The 21,519-nt window shown below is 68.3% G+C and overlaps 2 protein-coding genes across 2 annotated transcripts; both read left to right on the top strand.

Annotated features, from left to right (window-relative positions):
• The first annotated feature begins 4,621 nt into the window (after positions 1–4,621).
• On the top strand, positions 4,622–8,953 carry SPEF1 (sperm flagellar 1). The gene is made up of 6 exons (XM_075750767.1): positions 4,622–4,782; positions 4,931–5,042; positions 5,233–5,368; positions 6,500–6,561; positions 6,813–6,924; positions 8,121–8,953. Exons 1-6 carry the CDS (start codon positions 4,626–4,628, stop codon positions 8,226–8,228), a joined length of 687 nt encoding a protein of 228 aa, XP_075606882.1. The 5' UTR covers positions 4,622–4,625; the 3' UTR covers positions 8,229–8,953.
• A 1,546-nt stretch (positions 8,954–10,499) lies between these two features.
• ADISSP (adipose secreted signaling protein) lies at positions 10,500–21,475 on the top strand. The gene is made up of 6 exons (XM_075752883.1): positions 10,500–10,575; positions 11,835–11,944; positions 14,714–14,856; positions 17,254–17,392; positions 19,994–20,116; positions 21,018–21,475. Exons 2-6 carry the CDS (start codon positions 11,926–11,928, stop codon positions 21,116–21,118), a joined length of 525 nt encoding a protein of 174 aa, XP_075608998.1. The 5' UTR covers positions 10,500–10,575; positions 11,835–11,925; the 3' UTR covers positions 21,119–21,475.
• Positions 21,476–21,519: the final 44 nt, after the last annotated feature.

Genomic DNA, 21,519 nt, shown 5'->3' with positions numbered 1-21,519 from the left:
GAGGGGTGCGTGTGGCTGGGGGCACGGGGGGAACATGGCTGGGGGGGCACATGGAGGGGTGCGTGGCTGGGGGGGCACATGGAGGGGTGCATGGCTGGGGGACACTGAGGGGGAACATGGCTGGGGCTGGGGGACACAGAGGATGGGGGGCATGGCTGGGGGGACACGTGGAGGGGTGCATGACTGGGGGACATGGCTCAGGGAGCGGACACAGAGGATGCATGGCTGGGGGGGCACATGGAGGGGTGCGTGGCTGGGGGGCATGGCTGGGGGACATGGCTGGGGGGACACGTGGAGGGGTGCATGGCCGGGGGGCATGGCTGGGGGGCACGGGGGGGCATGGCTGGGGGGACACGTGGAGGGGTGCATGGCTGGGGGGCATGGCTGGGGGGCACGGGGGGGGCATGGCTGGGGGGACACGTGGAGGGGTGCGTGGCTGGGGGGCATGGCTGGGGGGCACGGGGGGGGCATGGCTGGGGGGACACGTGGAGGGGTGCGTGGCTGGGGGCGCAGCTGGGGAGGGGGAGCGGTGGGTGTGCGATGCACACAGATGGGTGTCCGTGGGCAATGGTGCAACCCGGGGGGGGTCCCAGTGTTCAGACACGGCCCCTCCTGCCCCCCCGTCCCCCACCCCCAGCCACGTGCCGGCTCCAGGACCCCGGCAGCGGGTGCTGGGGGGTGCTGGGCTCAGCAGAGCCACGTGCCACCCCTGCGTGTCACCGGGCCACGGTGCTGCCTGAACCCCAAACCCACCGCCCGTCCCCCAGCCCGCCTGCCCGGGGGGGGGTCTGCATCCCAGGGGGGCCTTGGGACGGACCGCTGGGCAGGAACGCGCTGGGCGGCTCGGCCTGGGTGGCCGGCCCGGCCTGGCCCCCATTGTCCCCAGCCCCATTCTTTCCTTTCAGAGGGGAACAGAAAGGAGGAGGGGGGCCGGGGTGGAGACCCCCTCCCCAGCCGGGGCAGGGGCAGCCTGGGGGGGTTCGGCCCCACCGGCTCCTGTGACGCCCCCGTCGCGGCCAGATTCTGCTCTCTGGAGCCCGTGCAAGGTGTGGGGGTCCTGCATCCCCCCCCGCAGGGATGCCAGGCACACCCCAGCACATCCCAGCGCAGTGGGGCTGGGGATCGCTGCTGCCGTGGGCTGGGGGGGTCCTCGGGGCGTGGGGGGGGGGCTGCAGCACCCCGCAGTGCCCCAGGGAGGAGGACCGGCGGTCCTGGGGGGGTCTCTGGCCCCCCAGCGCTTCGGGGCAGCTGCGGGACATCCTCCCTTGCCACCAAGGGCTTTAATTGCTTCCAGCCACCGAGGTTGGGCTGGGGCTGGGGGCCGGGGGGGGGTCAGCTCTGATGGCTGCCCCAGCCCGCGCTGGGGGCCTCGGGGAGGGAAGGAAGGGAAGGGGGGGCTCCGGCCAGCCCGGCCGCAGCTGCACGAGGGGGGGCTCACGGGGTCTGCAGGCAGCTGTGTCCTCGGGGAAGGGGCCACGTGCTCTGCTCTGCACCCCCCCCCCCAAACAGGGGGTTTTGGGGAGTGGGACTGCACACAGGAGAGAGGAACGGGGGGGGGTGCAGCAGGACCCGCACAAGCCCCATCCGCTACTCCCCGTGGTGGGGTGCAGGGGTGTTCCCCCCAAAGCCCCCCACCTCCCTGGGGTGCTGCTGCCTGCCCCGGTGCAGGGGCGCGGGGCTGAAGCGGGGGCACGACGCGGGGGGGCTTCAGGGGCCGGAGGAGGCTGGCTCGCTTTAATGGCCGCACAGCGAGACCTGCCATAAAGATTACCCTAATTAATGAGGACGGGGTGGGGGGCTGTTCGCAGCTGTGGGTGTCCCCGAGCCCCTCACCCAGCCCAGGCTGCCCCACCCGGGGGACGAGCCCCCCCGCGCAGCATCCCCGTTTCCCCCCCAGCCGGGTGTTCTGGGCAGCAATATGCCCCAAAAATGCCGAGAGGTTTCGCCCGGCTGCGGAAAACCAGTTTTCTGCCCCAAAAGGCTTCCTTGGCAGAGCGTGCCCATCCGGCTGGGGTTTTCCCAAATCCTTTACAGCCATCGCTGGTTATTTTGCACGGCGGGGCCGTGGCAGGACCCCAGTGCTCCCCGTAGTTCTGTGTCCCCCACCCTGAGCACCCCGCAATCCCCGGGGTGGCCGGGGTCCTGCTCGTGGGCAGCATGTGCACCGAGACGGCCGGTGTCACCGTGGGCGTTGCGAAGCCACCGGTGGCTCTGGGTGGGGATCGCGGCTGAACCGACGGTTCGGGCGGTGAGGGGGGGGGTCACCCCCCTCCCAAGCTGTGGGGCGTGCGGGGCTCTGGGGCACCTTAGCACCAAAAGAGAGGATTTGAGAGATTTTAAAGACTCCAGACATTGAGGAGCCAAGGAGGAGGATGCTGGCAGCGAGATGCTGAGGGGTGGCCCGGGATGTGGCTCTGCCGGCACAGCCGGGACCCACGGCCGCGGCGGAGGCTCTGGGTGAGGCTGCGGTTTCGGGAGCTGTGGCTGGAGGGTCCCGGGGCTCCCGGAGCAAAACCTCCCCACCCCGAAGCACCTCAGTGGCGGGGAGGAAACTGCAGGGGGGCAATGGGGCGTCTCCGTCCCCTCCTTCCTGTTTTGCTGCTTTCTGCTCCGCGCACCCAGGGGAGGCTGCGGCTGCCGCCCACTCCTGCGACTCGGGGCCCGGGGCAGCGGCTGCTGTGATGGACCGGGGGGTTCTGGTGTAACACACTGAATTCGGTTCTGGTTTGGCCAAAAATAAACCCTTTCAGGCCGCTTTTACCTTCAGGGAGAAGCAAACCAGGAGTGAAACCCCGTCCCTCCCCGTCTCTCGCAGCTGCTGTGGCCAGAAGAGGGGTGGGGTGGGGAAACTGAGGCACGCATCCTGCAGAGCTGCTGGCAGCAGAGCCGGAGCTACCGGGTCTGGCTCCTGCTGTGGCGAGGGAGCAGCGGGCACCGAGCAGGTGGCGGTGGCAGAAAAACCGCCCCATCGGTGGGAGTCATCCCCGCACTGTCCCCGTCCCACCTTGCCGGGGACTGAGCTGCAGACGGGGCTTATCGGTGTCCCCAGCACCTCACTCACCCCGGTATCGCTGCCCGCAGCGCCACAATCTGCCCATTCCTGCCCGTGTGCCGGCACAGCGGAGCAGGGACCCTGCCTGAGCCGTGGCACCGACAGCTGACCGACTTTGACTGACTTTCAGCCAGCTCTTCTGCTCGGCTTCATCGGGCGCGAGCCCGCAGCACGGCTGCCAGGAGCCACGTGGGCTACTGCCGGGGTGACCACGGTGCCGGCGTCCCGGGGAGTCCTCAGTGCCCACCCACAAACATGGCTGGTTCTACTGGTGCCCCTGTGCTGGGGAGAGATGGCTGTTCTGATGGTATTTGGGGAAGCGTCCATCCCAGCTGAGATGTCCTTCTCCTCTAAGATGTCCTTCTCCACTAAGATGTCCATCCCAGCTATGGTGCCCATCCCAGCTGAGATGTTCATCCCAGCTATGGTGTCTGTCCCAGCTAAGACGTCCTTCTCCACTAAGATGCCCATCCCAGCTGTGGTGTCCACCCCAGGGAAGGGTCCATCCCAGCTACGGTGTCCATCCCAGCTGTGGTGTCCATCCCAGTTAAGATGTCCACCCCAGGGAAGGGTCCATCCCAGCCATGGTGTCCATCCCAGTTCTCTGTCCCATCCCAGCCATGGTGTCCATCCCAGCCATGGTGTCCATCCCAGTTGTCTGTCCCAGCCATGGTGTCCATCCCAGTTAAGATGTCCATCCTAGTTGTCTGTCCCATCCCAGCCATGGTGTCCATCCTGGTTAAGATGTCCATCCCAGCCATGGTGTCCATCCTAGTTGTCTGTCCCAGCCATGGTGTCCATCCCAGTTAAGATGTCCATCCCAGCCATGGTGTCCATCCCAGTTGTCTGTCCCATCCCAGTTAAGATGTCCATCCCAGCCATGGTGTCCATCCCAGTTGTCTGTCCCATCCCAGTTAAGATGTCCATCCCAGCCATGGTGTCCATCCCAGCCATGGTGTCCATCCCAGCCATGGTGTCCCCCCAGGCAGTGTCCCCAGTGGCCACCCCCGGTGGGATGGCAGCCCTTGGGCACAGGCTCGTGGTGCCTATTGCCGGGAGCAACATCTCCAGCAGATACCCCGGGGAAACGGGGAGCCGGAGCCACCCGCCACAGCGGGGTCTTGGGATCCTCCCCCTGCACCTTCCCGGCGTGGGAACCCCCCCTTGCTCGGGGTCCTCCTTGCTGGTGGGTGCCAGAGCCCACCTTGACTGGTCCTGCCCCCCCCCCAGACTCCCCCCTTGCTCAGGAACCCCCTTACTGTGGTCTCAGACCCCCAGGGACCCCCCATAGCTCAGGGCCCCCCGTTGCTCACAGGCTCCCTCAACCTGGTCCTGCACCCCCTAGACCCCCCCTCCTGCTCAGGGCCACCCCGCCCCCCAGTCGCCCATCACTCAGGACCCCCCATTGCTCAGAGCCCCCCAGTCGCCCATCACTCAGGACCCCCCCGACCCCTCTTTACCCAGCTCCCCCCCCCCCCCCCATTTCCCCCGGGCCTCCCCCCCGCCCCTCCCCGGGCTGCCCGTTGCCAGGCGACGGCCGCGCGCTCCCGGCATGCCCCGCGGGGGCGTTGCCATGGCGGCGGGACGCGACGCGGCGCGGCCCGGGGGGGCGGGAGGCCGCATGGCGGGCGGCGGGGCGGCGGGCGAGCTGCGGGGCCTCTACCGCTGGCTGGACGCCGTGCCGCTCTCCCGGCCACGCAGGAACATCGCCCGAGACTTCAGCGACGGGGGTGGGACGGGGGGGGCCAGCGGGATGGGACGGGATGGGATGGGGGCGGCGGGCCTAGGCCGGGGTGGCCTTCCAGGCCGGGGGGGTTCCCGGGGTGGGTTCCCGGTGTGTCCGCCGCCCCCAGCCCTTCTCCTCCTCTCCTCCCCCAGTGCTGGCAGCCGAGGTGGTGAAGTTCTTCTTTCCCGCCATGGTGCAGCTGCACAGCTACGTGCCCGCCAGCTCCACGCCGCAGAAACTCGCCAACTGGGGTCACCTCAACAGGTACCAGGGTGGGCGCCCTCCCCCGCCCCCTTCCCCTTCCCCCCCCGCTGGGAGCACTGTGCTGCCCGCAGAGTGTCCCCCATTTGTCCTGGCTGGGGACCAGGCTGGCTGGGACGTGGCTGAGGGTGCTGCAGGCAGTGGGGGTGCTGCCTCCCCGCTCACCTGGGTGCTCCTTTGACCCCTCTTTTAGGAAAGTGCTGAGTAAGCTGAACTTCTCCATCCCAGAGGACGTGATCCGGCAGGTCGTGCAGTGCCGGCCGGGCACGGTGGAGCAGGTGCTGCTCCTGCTGCGGCAGAAGATCGAGGAGAAGCAGAAGCAGAGCAAGGTGGTGCTTGGCCCAGGCCGAGTCAGCAGGGCCTGGGGGCGGGGGGCACCCGATGTGCCACGTTCTGCTCGTAGGTGCTATGGCTGCGGGCGTGGAGGGGACGGGGGCGAGTAGCCACCCCACAGAGAGATCGGGGTAATCAGAGCAGGGCCGGGCTGAGCTCCAGGCGTCCTTCTGGGCATCGCTTTCCCCCTGAGCACTTCCATCTCCTCAACAGGAGGATCCCGCTGCCATCTCTGTGGGGAAGTGCAGCAGGGTGCTCAGAGGCAGGGGAGCCCCCCACGTGGGCAGAGGAGCACCCCACTGCGAGCGATGCGGGTGGCAGGGCTGGCCTCGCTCGGCAGCCGCAGATGGCAGCCGTGCGCTGTCATGGGAAGCGCTGCGGCCCCGCTCGCTCCGCAGCCTTCGCTTGGCTGGGGCAGCGCGGGAGGAGCCGCTCTGAGCCGGGGAGGAGAGAGGACGCTGTCTCCATCACCTACCTTCCCCACCGCCCGTCACCCGGCCCTCCTCACTGTGCTCCCCGCTCACGTGAGGCCCCTGAGGAGGAGCAGGGAGGGTGTCAGGGGGTTCCACGGGGCTTGGCAGCGTGTGCTGAGCGTGCAGCTTCAGGATGGGGCTGGCAGCAGCTGCCGCCTCCTCTCCTGCCCTGAGCAAACCCTCTGTTTGGGTTGTCTGTCCCGGTCCTCGTGGTGTGAGAGCAGGATAATGAACCTGTGGGGCCGGGGCAGGCTGGGCTGTCTCTGCCAGTGACTCTGGTGCTCATGTCAGAGGAGGAATTCACCATGGGAAGGGCAGGAATTCAGGCAGATGGATCCCAGCTCTGCCTTCGGGCTGTAACGCCGGCACAGCCAGCACCGCAGCTGCGCTGGGAACCCCCTGCTCTGAACTGGCCTCCCCTACTGCTGTGGGAGCAAACCCCCCGCCCCGCCGCTCCCCAAGGCCTCGAGCCCCAGCACCGCTCAGAGAGGGATGGCACAAGCCGCCGGGTGGGCTGGGGCACCCTGTCCCCCCTTCTCCTGACACGGGCCCATCCAGGCCCTCTCCCTGCAGGGGGACTGTTTGTGGGCTCACCCATGGGGCGACCCACAGCTCGTGGCCAGGCGTGACGGGTGTTTTCCTGCCTCTCTGCAGGAGCCGGGCATACGGGCGGCGCTGGAAGAGGTTGGCTACCTGGAGTCTCCCAGGGCTGCCGGGTAAGGGCTGCTGGTGCTGTACAGGGACGCTGCAGGTGTGTGCTGGGTGCGGGTGATGTCCCCTTCCCGGGGGCTTCTCGAGGGAAGGGGCTCTGGGGGTCCCCAGGGGGGCAGAGGAGCCCTGTGCTGCAGGGGCAGCGGTGTGTGGGGCAGGACGCAGAGGAGCTGGGTGTGTACGTGAGCTCCGTGGGCTGTGAGCAGCGCTGCAGAAGGGGTCAGTTATTGTCCCGGCGTTTCCTTTCCTGGTCCAGGGTGATGAAGAGCCGCCATGGCTGTGCCCAGGCTCCCCCGGGGGACGATGCGGTCTGCCTGCAGCTGGCGGAGAGGGAGCAGGCCCTGCTCCTGGCACAGGAGACCATCCAGGTGAGCCCACTCTCCGTCACCGTGCCAGGAACTGTCCCCGTGGAGGCACCGAGCCAGGGACAGACTCCCTTTGCCTCCCCAACCGTCCTGTGACAGGGGTGTACACAGCAGCCCAAACGGGCATTTGCTTGGTGCTGTCAACCTCCTGGGCTGCTCCTGTCTCTGGAGCACCCTCGGACGTGGGCCAGCCTGGCGGTGGCTTTGCCGTGGGCCAGCTGGGTAACGTCTGGCTGAGGTGCTGCTCTGGAGCAGCTGGGGCCCTGGGTACCGTGCTGGGCTTAAAGGACAAAAGTTTGGTCAAACCAGGCTAGGAAGGCAACGTAGCTCAGCGGGGCCCCGAGGTGTGGTTCAGTCCCTCCAGCCCTCGTCTCTGTCCGCAGCAGCAGGTCTTTTTTGGCATTTACCGGGTAAAAGCCCTTGTGAAGCCTCTGCCTGCAGATCCCCCCTGGGGTGAACAGCTTTCTCTTTCAACCCTTCCATCCTGGCCGTGCCCTCAATCTCTGTGGCACACACCCACGTCGGTCACATCAATCCGTGATTCCCAAAAAGTTCCCGATCCTCATCCTTTCTGATCGGACTTCCAGCCCGCAGTGACGAGGGTGATGCAGAACGGGCATCGCAGCCTCACAGACCCTCTGCACGTGGCTTGTCATGGACCTGGACCGTCCCCGAGCTGCAGACCAGGCTCTGGGTGTCCCTTATTCGACCCTGGGCAGCGGGTTATTTTGGAAACAGAGCTTCACTCAGCAGTGAGCCAGGGCAGTGGCTCTGTCTTGCCTAAAACCAGGGCTTTTCTGCTGGAAAACATCTCCTAAGATGTAAAATTTTGAAAGAGGGGAAGGAATGCTGTGGGGCATCTCAAGTGGGAAGAGTTGTCACCGGGGACTCCCAGGCCATGTTTCTGGGGGAGCAATAGCTTGACGTGGGCTGTGGGAGCAGGAACAGGGACCCCAAATCTGGCACGGGTGCTCATCTGCCTCAGTTTCCCCTGCTGTAAAAGGTGGCTGATGCCGCTCAGTGACTCCAGTAGCCACATCAGCCTGGCCCTGAGCCCCCCATTGTCCCCCGTTGTGTCCTCTGTCCTCGCTGCTGGCTGTCAGGCAGGCCCCGGCCCCCTGCAGAGCCAGTCTGGGGTGGATGGATGTGCCTCCCACCCCCCGAAACCAAGCTGAGGGGGTGTCGGTGTCTCTGCTCAGATCCTGCAGCTGAAGGTGGGGAGGCTGGAGCAGCTGCTGCACCTCAAGAACGTGCGGATAGACGACCTCAGCCGGCGCCTGCAGGAAGCCCAGTGCCAGCAGCGGTGAGCGGACCCTCGCCCGCCCGGCAGCCCCTCGCCCGGGGTTGCCCCTCGCCGCCTGCTCCACCTCTCCCACCCGTGGGAGCTCCTCTGGGCTGGAAGAGCCGTCCCAGTACCTCCCGGTTGCCTCAGTTCCCAGGGCCGACTCTCAAGGACAAAAGCCAGAGCTGGGAAATGCTGATATAGAAGCAGGGACCCTGCGCCCACCTTGGGGACCCCCCAGGCCCGCCGGCGGGCGGCAACAGCGTCGCTACGGCACAGGCTCCGCTCAGCCCTCCAGCCAGCCCCCGGCGGCGGCGGCAGCAGTTCCTCCTGCCTTTGCCATGCACGTTGGTAATTGAAAAGCCGGGTCATCGCTCAGAGACCTCCCTGCAAGGCTGCGTCGCTGCGGGGGTCCCGCCTGCCCCAGCCTGCAGACATTTATTTCCCAGGGTGGTCGGCAGTGTGGGGACGCCACTTGGCTGCCCGGGCCGGGAAGACGTGCGCTGGCGGCGGCTGGGATTTAATCCCTTCACCAAAGCTGTTTGTTTTTGTAATCTCCGAGAAAATCCGTGCCTCGGCGCACAGACCTGCTCGTGGGGTGTCTGGGCAGCGGCTGTGGGGCTCGGCCTGGCACTGCCGCGCACCGACCGTGTGGGCAGCCTGGCCGTGGGGGGGCTCTGGGCACGACCTTCGCTGCACCAGGGGCACCTGTAGCCTTTTCAGGGTAAAAAACAGCTGGTTTTTTTCCAACTCGTGGGTGTGCAGTGTGTCCCTGCGGGGGGGGCGAGCCAGGCCCTGTGTGTCCCTTCCCGTGGGGCTGAGCGTGCGTGGTGTCACGCGTGCCGGAGGCGAGGACACAGCCGGGGCTCCAGCAGCTCCCTGGGAACGCAGCCCCGTCGTTTTAAGTGTTCTGGCATCTGGAGGCCGCAGTTGAGGCCAGGGCTGCTGGGGGGGCCGCAGGATGAGCCGGGGCGGGGGGTCAGCTTAGCCCCCGGGGTGTGCCGCGTCCCCTGGCCCTGCCGGCACTGCCTGTGAGATCCAGCCCTGCCTGCTCACCGTGCTGCCCGCCCGCCGGGGCTGAGTGAGCCCTGACCCTGCTCCCCCACCGGGACGGCTCTTGCCTGGCCGGGGGGCCGCTGCCTCCCCCCACATTATTCCCAGGCAGGCGGACGTGCTCTTTGGAAGGGAACCGTCAGCGTTTTCCTGGCAGGGACACATCCCAGCTGCCTTTCCCACCCTCGGCACCCCTGACAGCCGGCTCCCCCCATCCCTGCCGGTGCCTCGCCATCCCCTTGGTGAGACGTGGCCCTTCCCCATGCTCTGTCCCACTGGTGACGGGACATGCAGGCTGTCCGGAGCCTTAGGGCTGGTCTCCAGGAGATGGATGGGATGGGGATGGGATGGGGATGGGATGGGGATGGGATGGGGATGGATGGGGATGGGGATGGATGGGGATGGGGATGGGGATGGGATGGAATGAGCCAGCCCTGCCTGGCCACTGTGCCTGGGCCCCAGGTCCAGCCTCCCACACGGCCCGGGACGTGCTGAGGGGTGACGGGGACAGCACCGGCATGGCTGCCGCTGCACCCTGATCCTTCCCATTAGCCAGCTGATGGCTTTGGTTCCATCGCCGGAGCCACCTGGGGCTGCTTTCACCCCCAAGACCCCACAGCTTCCCCGTGGCTGCCCCACGATGGGCCGCGGGTGCTGGGAGAGCGGCCGAGGGCTCCCAGGGATGGGCACCGAGGGGTTGCCCAGAGAAGCTGTGGCTGCCCCTGGCTCCCTGGCAGTGTTCAAGGCCAGGTTGGATGGGGCTTTGGGCAACCTGGGCTAGTGGAGGGTGTCCCTGCCCATGGCAGGGGTGGCACTGGGTGGGCTGGGAGGTCCCTGCCCACCCAGACCCGTCTGGGGTTCCATGATTTCCTGCCACAGCTCGGCCGGGCTCGGAGATTGGGGTCTGAGCAGCAAAAAATTGTCAGGAAATGGCGAGTTGCCATGGCAACCGCATGGCCCAGGGATGGGGGGACCGGGCGGGTGCCCCCCCCCCGCGCGCTGCGCACCCCGCCGCCCACACGTGGCGCCCCGCTGCCGTGCGCGCCCGCTCCCTATTGGCTGCACAGCCCTTCGCCACGCCCCCTAGCGACAGTCCCGCCCCTTGGAGACGACCCTACCCCGCGGGGCCGCTCGGGAAGCGGCGCCTCCGGAGCCGCAGCCGATGGGCGTGGCCGAGAGGCGTGGCCACCCAGCGGGCGGACCAATGCGGAGGGCAGAGGGTGTGTCGGTCCAATAGGAGGGCGGGGGGCGTGTCCCGGTAGTGGGAAGCGGGGAGTGGGGAGCGCGGCGGCGGCCGGGACGGACGGGACCGGTGGGGGGTGAGTGAGGGGCGGGCGGGCGGACGGACGGACGGACGGACGGGGGCAGCGGGGCTGGGGAGGGACCCTCGGGCTGCCCTCTCCCCGGGGCGGCGGGGCCTCCTCCCGGCATAACCGCCCCCCCCGGTGTAACCGCCCCGGTAGGGGGTCCCCGGTCCCGGTGGGCTGGGGCGGGATGCTCCCCCGGTCCGGTCGCTGGCCCGTTGCACAGAGAGGAGCACCGAGGTCGGGGACGCGTCCCCGCGTCTCCTCTTGCAGTAACCGGGGCTGAGCCGGCGGGAAGCGAAAGCACGGCGGAGGGGGAGCATACCCACGCGTGACGGGGACCGGGGCCCCGCGGGTGATGGCGGAGGCAGATTGGGGCCACCCGGCGCGGCTCGGGCGGGGAGCCGTGCGTCAGCGCCGCCACCTCCTTACTGCCGCTCACCCCCGGGCTCGGGGTGCTGGGGAGCCCCGGGAAGGGGCTGAGCGCTGGGGACCCGCTGCCCGGGGTGCCGGGGGGGGGACCCGACGGCGTGGGACTGTCGGTGGGGTCCGTGGGGTGCTCCCCACCCCGGGGCTGCGGCCGGGGGGGGGTCTTGACCCTTCCCAAGGGCACGGTGTCGGATCCCAGCCCCGAGGTGGGGGACACCAGCCCCCCCTGCCCTGGCAGAGCCCCCCCCCCCGGGCTGGGAGTGCTGCTGGGGGCCCCCCGTTATCCGGGGGGGGTCGGGATTTGGGGTCCTTGCTGTCGCTGATGGCCTGTGAGGCTTCCCCAGCTCGGGGCTTGGCGTGGCGGCTGCTGGAGCCTTCGCAGGGGAGGAACTGGGGAAACTGAGGCACGGGGCGCGCTCTGCTCGGCGCTGGGGGCTGCGGTGGTCGTGCCCTGGCCGCCGCACCGGGGTGCAAATCCTCCCGTTCCCGGGCAGGGGCTGGCGGCGTCCCCAGAGCCGGGGCTGACCGAGTCACGCCGCAGAGTCGCGGCAGAGCAGGTAGAGGAGCTGCCCGTCCTGCCCGCTGCTCCTGCCCTGCCCGTGCCCATCGCACCCCGGGGTAGGGCTGGGCGCAGGCCCTGGCGTGCTGCCTGCCGCTGCCCGACGCCCCTGAGCTGCAGGCAGGCTCCTCCCTGGCAGGTCTGTGCCGGAGCAGCGCCGGAGTCGCAGTCGTACGGTGCCGTCGCGTCCGTGGTGCTCGGCTGGCTCCGGGACCCGGCCGTAAAGAGCGGCCGCCTTCCCTGGCGCTGCCTGCACCTTGCCTAACCCTGCCCGTTCCTTCCCCAGCTCTGGCGCTCGGGAGCGGCGGCGGCCCCGGAGGATGGCCTCCTGCCCGTGCCTTTGAAGTTTCGCGCAAGGACGACCGCAGCGGGGACGCATGGCTACGGCTAGCAAGGGTGAGTCCCCGGCGTCCCCCTCCCGGGCTGCCAGCCCCGGCCCGGGGCCAGTCGCCAAGTTTGATGCCCCTTCCTGCCAGGGGGGTGTCTCTGCCCGCGGCCCTGCCGGGGGTCTCTCTGCCTGCAGCCGGGGACGCGAGGGCTGCCTGGAGCTGCCCGCTCCACGCCTGGGGCGCGGCCGAGGCTGCGGGGCACCGGGGGTGCGTTCCTGCTGGTTTTTTGCTGTGATTTGCAGCCGAGCACCCGCCGAGGGGTTTGCGGCAGGGTGGGGGTTCCGGTGGGGTGCTGCTGGCGTTGCTCAGCTGCTGTCCCCCCTCTGGTCATCAGCACCCCCTGCCCCAGGCAAGGCTGCTGTGGGTGGCAATGGGTGCTGGGTGCTCCCGGCCTCTTCTGGACCCCAGCTGCCTCCCCAAAAGGCTCCGGCAGAGCCGGGTGCTTTGTCGGTGTCGAGAGGGGACCCCAAAAGGCCACTGGCGAGAGGTGCGCCGAGACAAAGACCGAAGAGGCTCTTTGTGCTGCTGCTGGGCGTGATTTCATCTCCCTTTGTGTGCCCGGCCGTGGCTCCGGCCTCCGCGGCTCCTTCCCCGCCGCCGGTGAGCGGGGCTGCGGGACGGCTCCATCCCTGGGGCTTTCCTCCTGCCGGTGGTGAAACCTCCGGCTTCCCGGCGGGATGAGGGCCAGGCGAGCCGTCCCTCGGTGGTGATGCCGAAGGACAGGCAGGTTGCCTGCTCTGGGCTGCCTCGTACCTGGCAGCGTGGGGGAGAGGGGCTAGGGGTCCCTGGGGGGAAAACCCTGAGCCCCCCGTGCTTCCCGCTCCAGCCCTGCCTCCCCAGGGACGCTGGGGACACCCCCGGTTCGGGAGGGACACGGTGACTCTGAAGGTGGCATCCGCTTCCAGGGCTTACGATCGCTGCCGACACGTGCGAGGCAGGCGTCCCCCGCTGTGCCCCCTCCCGTGACAGGGTGTAGGTTGGACCCCCAAACCCGCCCCCCGGGTCCCTGGGGAGCGTGGCACCGGATCGGCTGCCGGCACACCGACCGTGTGGGGGCCGGCAGGTCCCGGTGACCCTCCTGCCATGACTGCGGTGGGACTCGAGGTTAAACACACCAGCTCCAGGTGACTTGGTGCCGAGCCCCTGCCTGTACCCCTGCCTGTACCCCTGCCTGTGCCTCCCCTCGCTGCCGTGTGTGCACAATTGCATTTCGCCCCTAATGAGATTTCCGCGCTGGCTGACTCACGGCGGGTCCTGCGTGCGTGGGTGCCCCTGCCCCGTCCACCCTTCCCCACGTGCCCAGGGCTGCGGAGGTGCCGCCGTCGCCCGTCTGGGCTCTGCCCGGCACCCTCGGGGCTGTCCCCTCCTGCCAGGGCGAGCACGGTCCCTGCCGGCCCCTCCTGGGCCGGGGCGGGGGCACCGCGCCGTGCAGCCTCCCAAGGTCACCGGGATGTGTGCCGGCGGGTGACCCGGTTCCCAGGACAGCCGGTTCCTGGGCCAGCTCTGCCCGCGGTGCCCGGCTGCCACCTTCACCCTCCTCTGACCTCCCTCTCTCCCGAGGGTCTTCAGACACACCGTGCCGGGGAGGCAGCCCCCGTGCCGCGGCTGCCAGGCTGGCGGTGGCTCGGTGCCCCTCCAGAGACACTTGTCCCCGGGGGCCGCACGGCTGCCTGGGCTCCGTGCCGGGCATCGGCTGCGCTGCCTCCAAGCGCCGCGTGACAAAGACGCATATTTGGGATTTTCCCTGCCGGTTTCCTGGCAGGCACCGGGGCTCAGCTCCTTCCGAGCCCGATGCTGGCATCAGGACGCCCGGCGGCAACCGCGGGCTGGGACCTTGCCCGTTGCCACCGCCCCCGGCCGGCGTACGGGATCCCCGTGGGTCCCTGTGGCACCCGTAAAGGCTCTGTGGGGCGGAGGGTGGCCATGGCCCGGCACGGGGGGCCGGGGGCTGCCTGCGTTTCGGTGGGGAGGGTCCCATCTGCGTCCCCTTCCCCACCGCAGCCACGTGCAGCCGCGTCGCTCTGCGAGCGGCCGGGTCTCTTGTTTTCCCCTGCGTGCGGGGAAGGGATTTCTGCCGAGCTGTTCCGGCTGAACAATGCCGAGTTATTAAATCTCCGGCGTTTCCAGCCTGCCGAGGCACAAAGAGCCTTTTCTTTAAGGAGGCGGCAATCTGCTCCCGGCTGCTGCCAGATGGATGCGATCGGTGGCCGGACCGGGGGGGGGGTTTCTTGGGGTGTACGGGGAGGGGGAGGAGGAAGAGGAGAGGCTGTTTATTTTTTCTTGGAAGCTCGCAGAGAACGTATTGCAAAGGTGCAATATGTGCGTTTGTGCCTCGGTGCAGGCTCCTGCCGGCCGTGGGGACCTCGGTGTCCCCAAGCAGGTGCCTGTCCTCACAGGGCCGTTGCGTTTTTGGCTTTCCCTGGGGTGCCGTGGGGTTTGCTCCCCAAAATGCTGGCCAGCTTTGCAGCCCCGGAGAGCCCTGCCCAGCACCCTGGGACGCGTGGGAGCCCGTCCCTGGGGAAGCTGTGCTCCTCCCCTGTCCTTGTCCCACGCGTGCCCCCTTCCCGGCACAGCCCGTGTCTCCGTCGTCCTGTTCCTCCGCCCCGAGGAAATCACGGGAGCGAGAAAATGCTGCCGAGCCCGGGGAGCGGACGGGACCTTCGCGGCCTCGGTCCGTCCCCGGGGCTGTGGGGGGACACGGAGCTGGGGACGGAGGGGACGCATCCTGGGCGGGCAGGGGATGATGCTGGGGCTCTGTCCTCTCCTCCCCGTGCAGGCAGCAAGGCGAAGGGGGGGGGCGTGCGCTTCGCCCCCAGCCAGCCCGCCGAGGGGGCCCACGGCCACGTGCACTTCGACGAGAAGCTCCACGACTCGGTGGTGATGGTGACGCAGGAGAAGGACGGCAACTTCCTCGTCAAGGTGGGAATTGGGACCTGGGGGACCCGGGGGGGGGGGTCCCGGTGCCACCCTGGCCTGTCCCCGCAGCCGGGAGTGGGGCTGGCTGGGTCCTGGGGCCCTGTGGGCTGAGTGGACCCCCCCGTGCTGCCTGTCGTAGCCCCCTGAGCTGTGGGGCTCCTGCTGCCCGTGGCTCTGCCCGCTCCAGGGAGGTTTCCATCGCTGTCCCTCCGGACATCGCTCCGTCTCCCTTACGGTTCTCAGACTGGGGGTGCTTCTGGCCCCGCTCCCCTGATGGTGTACCTGGGGGGGGTGGCCGGGAGCACCCCGAGAACCCGGGTCCTTCCCCTGAGGGCGCAGGTGTAATTGTGGGTGCTTTGCTCCCGATTCACCCATTTAGCACCCGATTCCTGCGGCTGCATCCAGCCTCTGCCAGCCACGGGGCAGGTTCGGGGCCGGATGGGGGGGCCCCCAGCCCGGGGTGCTGCCGCTGGCCTGGGCAGCCTTTGTGGGGCCGTCGGGCCGGATCCGGCAGGCTGGGGTGGGATGCAGGATCCCTCTGGCAATGGGGGCCCGTGGGGTCCCGAGCAGCGGAGCCCGGTCCTGGCAGGGTGGGCTGGGGGCCGCGCTGCGCCCTGGGCGGGGGGCACGACGTGGCACCGTCTCCTCTGCCCCTGTTTCGGGGTGCCGTGGCTTGTCCCCGCTCCCCTCCAGCCACGTGCCTGTGGCCGTGGGAGGCTGTTAGCGTGAGATCGGGTTTGATGGTGGCTCCCAAACCGTGCTGGGGGCTGGTGATGGCAGTGGGGACAGCAAGCTGTCTCTAACGACCCCCCCGTATTTCACCCCGGCAGGTCTGCAGACCCGGGCGCCCGCCGCCTGCCCCGTCCCACAGCTCCTCGTGCCGCAGGGTGCCGGCAGCGCGGTCTGGGTGCCGGGTGGGCACCTCGGCAGGGACTCGGAGGCGCGAGTCGCCGGTCCTCTGTCCGGAGCCGCTTTATTGCGGCCACTTCACGTGGCACAAAGCTGCCCCCCCGCCCCAGCCTCTCCTTTGGAGGCCCTTTTCTCCTGAAAAATAACCCCCTCGGAGAGCATCGGGATTGCTGCGGCACAGCAATCTGAGACTCCCTTTCAGCTCTGAGTCAGTTATTTGTATCGGGCGGATGACGGGTTATCGCCCTAAAAACGGCAGTGAATCGCTTAGCAATTGCCGATCTGTGGGTGGTTGTTATTATTTTTCCACCCGTGCCGCGCAGCGTGCCACGGGCGCCCCAGCACTGCACGTGCCTCCCTGGGGAAGGGGCGGCAGCTGCCTGCTGCTCTCGGCGCCGCCGGCAGAGCGGGACCGGCCGGGCGCTGGCAGCCACCCCCGGCCAGCTCAGCGTGCCGGTGCCGCGTGGATCTGCGCCAGGGCCACCTTTAACCACGCAGCTCTTCCTTCTGGACGGGTTTGGGGCGCGCGCCGTGCCCCCACCTTTCGCTCCAGAGGCAGGAGGAGACCCTCGTGCCCTCCCCTACGGAGAAAAGGCTCCTTGGGGCCGGTCACCAAACATCTTTCCACGACCTGGAAATCCCCAAAGCTGCGTATCGTCCCTTCTGTTGGTTTGGTTTGGTTTGCGGTGATGCCTCGGAGCTGCTCGTGGCCAGGAACGCGCGAGCACGTGGCGCGTGTGTTATATCTGTGCGTACGGATAGATGGGGGGGGGGGCGGTGATTACGTCTGTATTCACGTGCTGGTCGCGACGCAGCTTGGAGCGGGTTGCACACGGGTGCAGTGGAAGACCGAGGGTGCCCGGCTGAGCCGTGCCCATGGCAGCATTTGCCCGCTGCTGCCGGCGAGGTTTGCGGCCGTCGGCGAGCGGCGGGTGCCCTGCATCCCAGGGAGGGGATGGCTCTCTCGGCCGGGCCGGATCCTGGCTGTGCTCTGAGCTCTGCCGTGGGGAGGGCTTCAGGCGCATCCGGTGGGGAGCCCGCTGCTCCCTTCCCAAAATGGCTTTTTCTGAGCGCGATGGAGACGGCCGGCTCCGAAAGGGCTCTGGTTTTCGTCGTGGCGGTAAATGACACGCTCTTGGAAACGTCTTGGCTTTTAGAGACCAGGAACAGCAGCCGAACACGTTCAGCTTTCGCTGGGAAAATTGGTCTCCGCTCCCGAAGGGCGGCTGTTCCCAGGGCTTTGCCCAGGTCCTGGTTTTTCTGCTTGCTTTGTGCAGCCAAAATCGATGTGTTTAATGACGTTTTTCCCAATTGTTTAGGAAACAGCCGCCCACCTCCCCGTGGGCTCTCGGGTGCCCGACGCCTGGTGGGTCCCTGTCCCCGGGGTGGGACATGGAGGGGGCGGGATGGGACGATGGCAGCGTGGGACCAAGCCCACCGCGGCTCGGCGCCGGCCCGAGGCGTGACCCCGTCCGTGTTTGCCCCTTGCAGGTGGGATTCCTGAAGATCCTCCACAAGTACGAGATCACGTTCGTCCTGCCGCCGGTGCAGAGGCTGGGCAAGGACGTCTGTGCCGTGCCCCTCCCCAACCTCAACCTCCGAGTCATCAGCATCACCCCCCTGCCAGAAGGTAAGGTCCCCCCCTTTGTCCCCCCCCCTTTCCTGCCTCCTGGGAACTCCTCCAAAGCATTTTCCAAACCCCGAGCTTCATTCTTCCCCTGAACACGGCGTCCCCGGGGCTTTGGGGACGCATCCTGCCGATCCCGGCGCTGCCCGGGGCGGCCGTACCTCTGCCAGCGCCGCATCCCGGCACCCGTCCCTGCAGCGCCGCGCTGGGGAGCTTTACCCCGCGGAGAAGGAATCCGTGTTTGCGCTGCGCCTGCCAGGAGATGCCCGACCCCGACCCGCGCGCTCGGAGAGCGGCTTTTGCTGCGTTTTAATCCAGGAACCTGCCGAACAGAGCCCGGACGCGCTGGTGTTTTTAGCGCTTGCTCTGGCTGCCTTTTGCCTGTGCCAGGGGTCTGCCTAAAGAAGAGGCTGAAGCCGAGGGGGGGGGGGTCACCTCCCCGTCTGTCTCCAGGCCTCTTATTAATTCTCCTCTTGTGGAGGAAAGGAGAATGATGTCCTGAAACGTAAGCGCTTGGCGCAGGTCTGTGCGGTACCTGGGCTTTGCTTTGTGCCGTGCCTGCGGCGGCTCGGCCCCATCCGAGCCCGTGCTGGGGACCAGGCACGTGGCAGCCCCCCGGGATCGGGGCTGGGGTCCCGCTGGCTGCTCTGCCCTGTCCGTCCTCCCCAGCTCCGTCTGTCCCCATCCCGGTGCTTCGGTCCCAGCCCGCGGCTGTTGCTGCATCCCAGCAGACCTGTGTCTCCGTAACTCATGGTCTGCAGTTGAGAGGTTAAATGCTCTTTCCCCCCCCCCCCCAAAGTGTGCATCAATGAGCTGCTGTTCCCTGTGGGTTCGGGTCAGGCTGGGGACAGGGACGGGGACGGGGTTTGCTCCAGGACGCACCAAGCTCAGGCACTGGCTCTGGGCTGGGGTCGGTTTGCCGCCGGCACGTCCGTGGGAGGGGGGAGCAGGGCTGAGCACGGTGGATCCGGTGCGGCGGCTGGGACAGCCGAGCGTCACCCTGGGCTCTGCGGCAGCCGTCTCGGGGACGCGGGATCCGCTCCGAGGACACAGCGGGCTGCAAAGCGCCTTGGGGCACCTCGGCTGGTCCCACACCGGCACCTCGGGTTGACAAGCAGCCGGCGGATGCTCTTTCCCGCATCCCCGTCCCCTGGGCTCCCTGGGGCTGCCGCTTGCCACCGCTCCCCGTGCCGCCTCCCAGCAGCCGAGGGTCCGGGAGCGGGGCGGTGGCTGGCAGAGACGGGCTGTGGCTCTTCCCGCGCTGCTGCTGGCCCCGGCCCAGCAAAGCACTTAAGCTTTGTTTGCTTGAAGCTTTGTTTGCTTGAAGCTTCCCACCTCGGGCTGGCACGCTCAGCCCGGGCTCAGGGCCAGCGTTCCCAAGGCTTTGGGGAAAGGAGCCCTGCGGGGACGCCGAGCAGCGCCGGTGGGGCCCGGAGGAGTCCGGTGCCTCGCAGCGGTTCGGCAGCATCTGTCCCCGAGGTCCTCGGGGCTCCCCTCCAGGCTCCGCTGCCCCCGTCCTCGGCTGCGGGCGGGGATGGAGCCTGCCAGGTTTGCCAAATCCAGTGCCGGGGCCACCGTGCCGGGGCAGAGCGCGGTGCCTGGCTCCCGGCCGCCCGGCAGAGCGGACCAAAGGCTCCCCTGCCCCGAGCTCCCCTCCCGCTCCTCAGCCCTGGGCCGGGGACTGGCGGCACGGGGGTGTCTGTCCTGCCCGTAGGTGGTTTGCCTTCCTCCACCCGCCCGCTGTTTCCGAGCCCCAGGAGCCGACGGCCACGCGTGTGCCGGAGCCTGGATGATGCTCAGCGCGTTTTTGTTTCTTTTCTCGTGCCGTTGGAGCATCCCCCTGTGCCGTGTCGGGGTGCCTCCCCGTGAGCTCTGCGGGGGCTCACAGTGAGCTCGTGCCCCCCCACGCCGGGGTTTGACTAATGCCTTTCTGCAGCTGGCTTAATTTTCTGCTCCTCCTTTATTTTTACGTTGTGCTTTTTTTCCTCCGGACCAGAATTAACCGCTTCCTTCGGCCCTGCCAGCTCTGTCCCTGCATGGGGGGGCGCGGGGCCGGGACCAGCCTTCACCCCCCCCGAGCTGGGGGTGTTTCCACGTTCCCTCTGCTCTGCAAGGAGGAAGACGGTGGCAATTTTGGCACGGGTGTGCCCGGCTGGTGGGAGATCGTGGTGTTTGCCTGGGCAGGGGGATGGGGACAAGCGGCTCTCATAGGTGCCATCGGCTCAGGGCAGTGGGGGACGCTCAGCGCCGTCACAGCAGCATCCTGCATCCCCTCGCCCACGTCTCTGCGGAGCTTTGTGTGCTTCGCCATGGCTCAGCATCCTTGTCTCTGCCTCACGGGTGGGGAAACTGAGGCACGGGCTGGGGAGGGAGCCCAGCGAGCCTCGTGCTGTGTTGCTCAGCACCTTGGTGGTGGGAACGGGATTAAATCAGCCGTGCCCGAGGCTCTGCTGCCTCTGGGTGCCCGCACTGAGGAGGTGTTCCCAGGGTGCAGGCAGGGAAGGGAAGGTGCAGGCAGGGAAGGGAAGGTGCAGGCAGGGAAGGGAAGGTGCAGGCAGGGAAGGGAAGGTGCAGGCAGCTCTCCCAGGGTGTCTCTGTCCCCAGGCTACAGCGTGAAGTGCGAGTACACGGCGCACAAGGAGGGGGTCCTGAAGGAGGAGATGGTCCTGGCCAGCGAGGCCGGTGAAGGCGCCTGCGTCAAGGTCGTGGTCCAAGCCCGTGTCATGGGTAAGGGTCTGCCGGCGCCTCGGAGCAGCGATTCTTCCCCGGCACAGCTGGTGACAGGGAGGAACCGCAGGCCGGCCGGAGACCCCGCTGCTTTCTGCTCTGCGGGGAGCCTGGGATGCTCCTGCATCCCCCCGACCCCGCGTGTCCCCCCCGGGCGCTCTGGTGCTGCAGACGTTCCCCACCTGGTGGACGCTGCTGAGAAATTGTCCAAACCGGACAACTTTCACCCTGAAAACCCCCAGGCCAGGGGATGAGGCTGTGGGGCCTCCCCGGTGAAGGGGTGCACGGAGGGGGGCTGCAGCGGGTGGGTCGGGGGGCACCCTCTGCACCCCAAGCCCAGCTGGGGGGCTGTGGCCAAGCCCCCTGGGGTCCCCCTCTCCTCCAGCCGCGGCTGCTTGTTAGGCAGCACGGCAGTCTTCAATTTTAAATTTATTTTCCCTCCCCCACCTTGCTGCCTAATTGGGGTCTGTTAATTAGAGCACCACTGCGTAGCTCGCCTTCCTCTGCGTGGTGTGACGTGGCGACTGCTCTCACCGGCATCTTCCGCGCAGCCGGTGCCGGGGTCCCTGTGCCTGGCGGGGCTGGTGGTTTGCTCCCCGGCATCCCCACGCTATCTCCCTGTGTCCCAGCACCCCGTGCACCGCGGCGCCCGAGCCTTGGCACGCCGGGGGCTGAGCACCATCCCCGCGCAGCACCCCCAGGACACCGACGCAGCGGTGACCGGGGGACGGGCTGCAGCGTTCCCGCCGGGTGCCGGCGGCCGTGGGTGGGAGGACAAGTACCTGCGAGCCTGCAAACTCCCCAAAGGCCTCTCAAAGAGGTGCAGGAGGGCCCCCCCCCCGCCTCCATGGCTGCACCCCAGCTCTGTCCCCCTTCCCCCCCGTCCTCTCCTGTCCTGCAGACCGGCACCACGGCACGCCGATGCTCCTGGACGGGGTGCGCTGCGTCGGCGCGGAGCTGGAGTACGACTCGGAGCAGAGCGACTGGCACGGCTTCGACTAGCCCCCCGCCCCCCGCGTGGCTCCCGAGGACGAAGCTCAAATTTAAAAAAGAAGAAACCGCCCCCCTTCCCCCCCCGCCCCAGGGGCTGTGGCTCTGCAGCCACCACGGGGTGTGTGGGGGGGGAGCTGCTGCGTCCCCCTCCCCAGCTGCTGTCGCCACCGCTGTGGGGTCGGGGGGTCCCCAAAGCGCAGGAGGGGGTCCCACATGCCAGAGCATCTCTGCCCGGTGCCTCGGGCAGGGATCCCCTCGCTGCCCCCAGCTGCTGCTGCTGCTTTCCCCTCGCTTTCCTCCCCGGGAGAGGCGGCAGTTGGGGGCGGCCGAGCCCCAGCCGAGCCCCCCGGCCTCGAACGTTGCCTCGTGGGATTTGGAGCAGGGCAGGAGCCGGGGGCGAGCCGGTGCCC

The sequence above is a fragment of the Balearica regulorum genome, chromosome 4, assembly GCF_011004875.1.
Source record: "Balearica regulorum gibbericeps isolate bBalReg1 chromosome 4, bBalReg1.pri, whole genome shotgun sequence".
Lineage (NCBI taxonomy): Eukaryota > Metazoa > Chordata > Aves > Gruiformes > Gruidae > Balearica > Balearica regulorum.
Note: the sequence above shows the minus strand (reverse complement) of the source record. Positions and strands in the feature narration are given on the sequence as shown.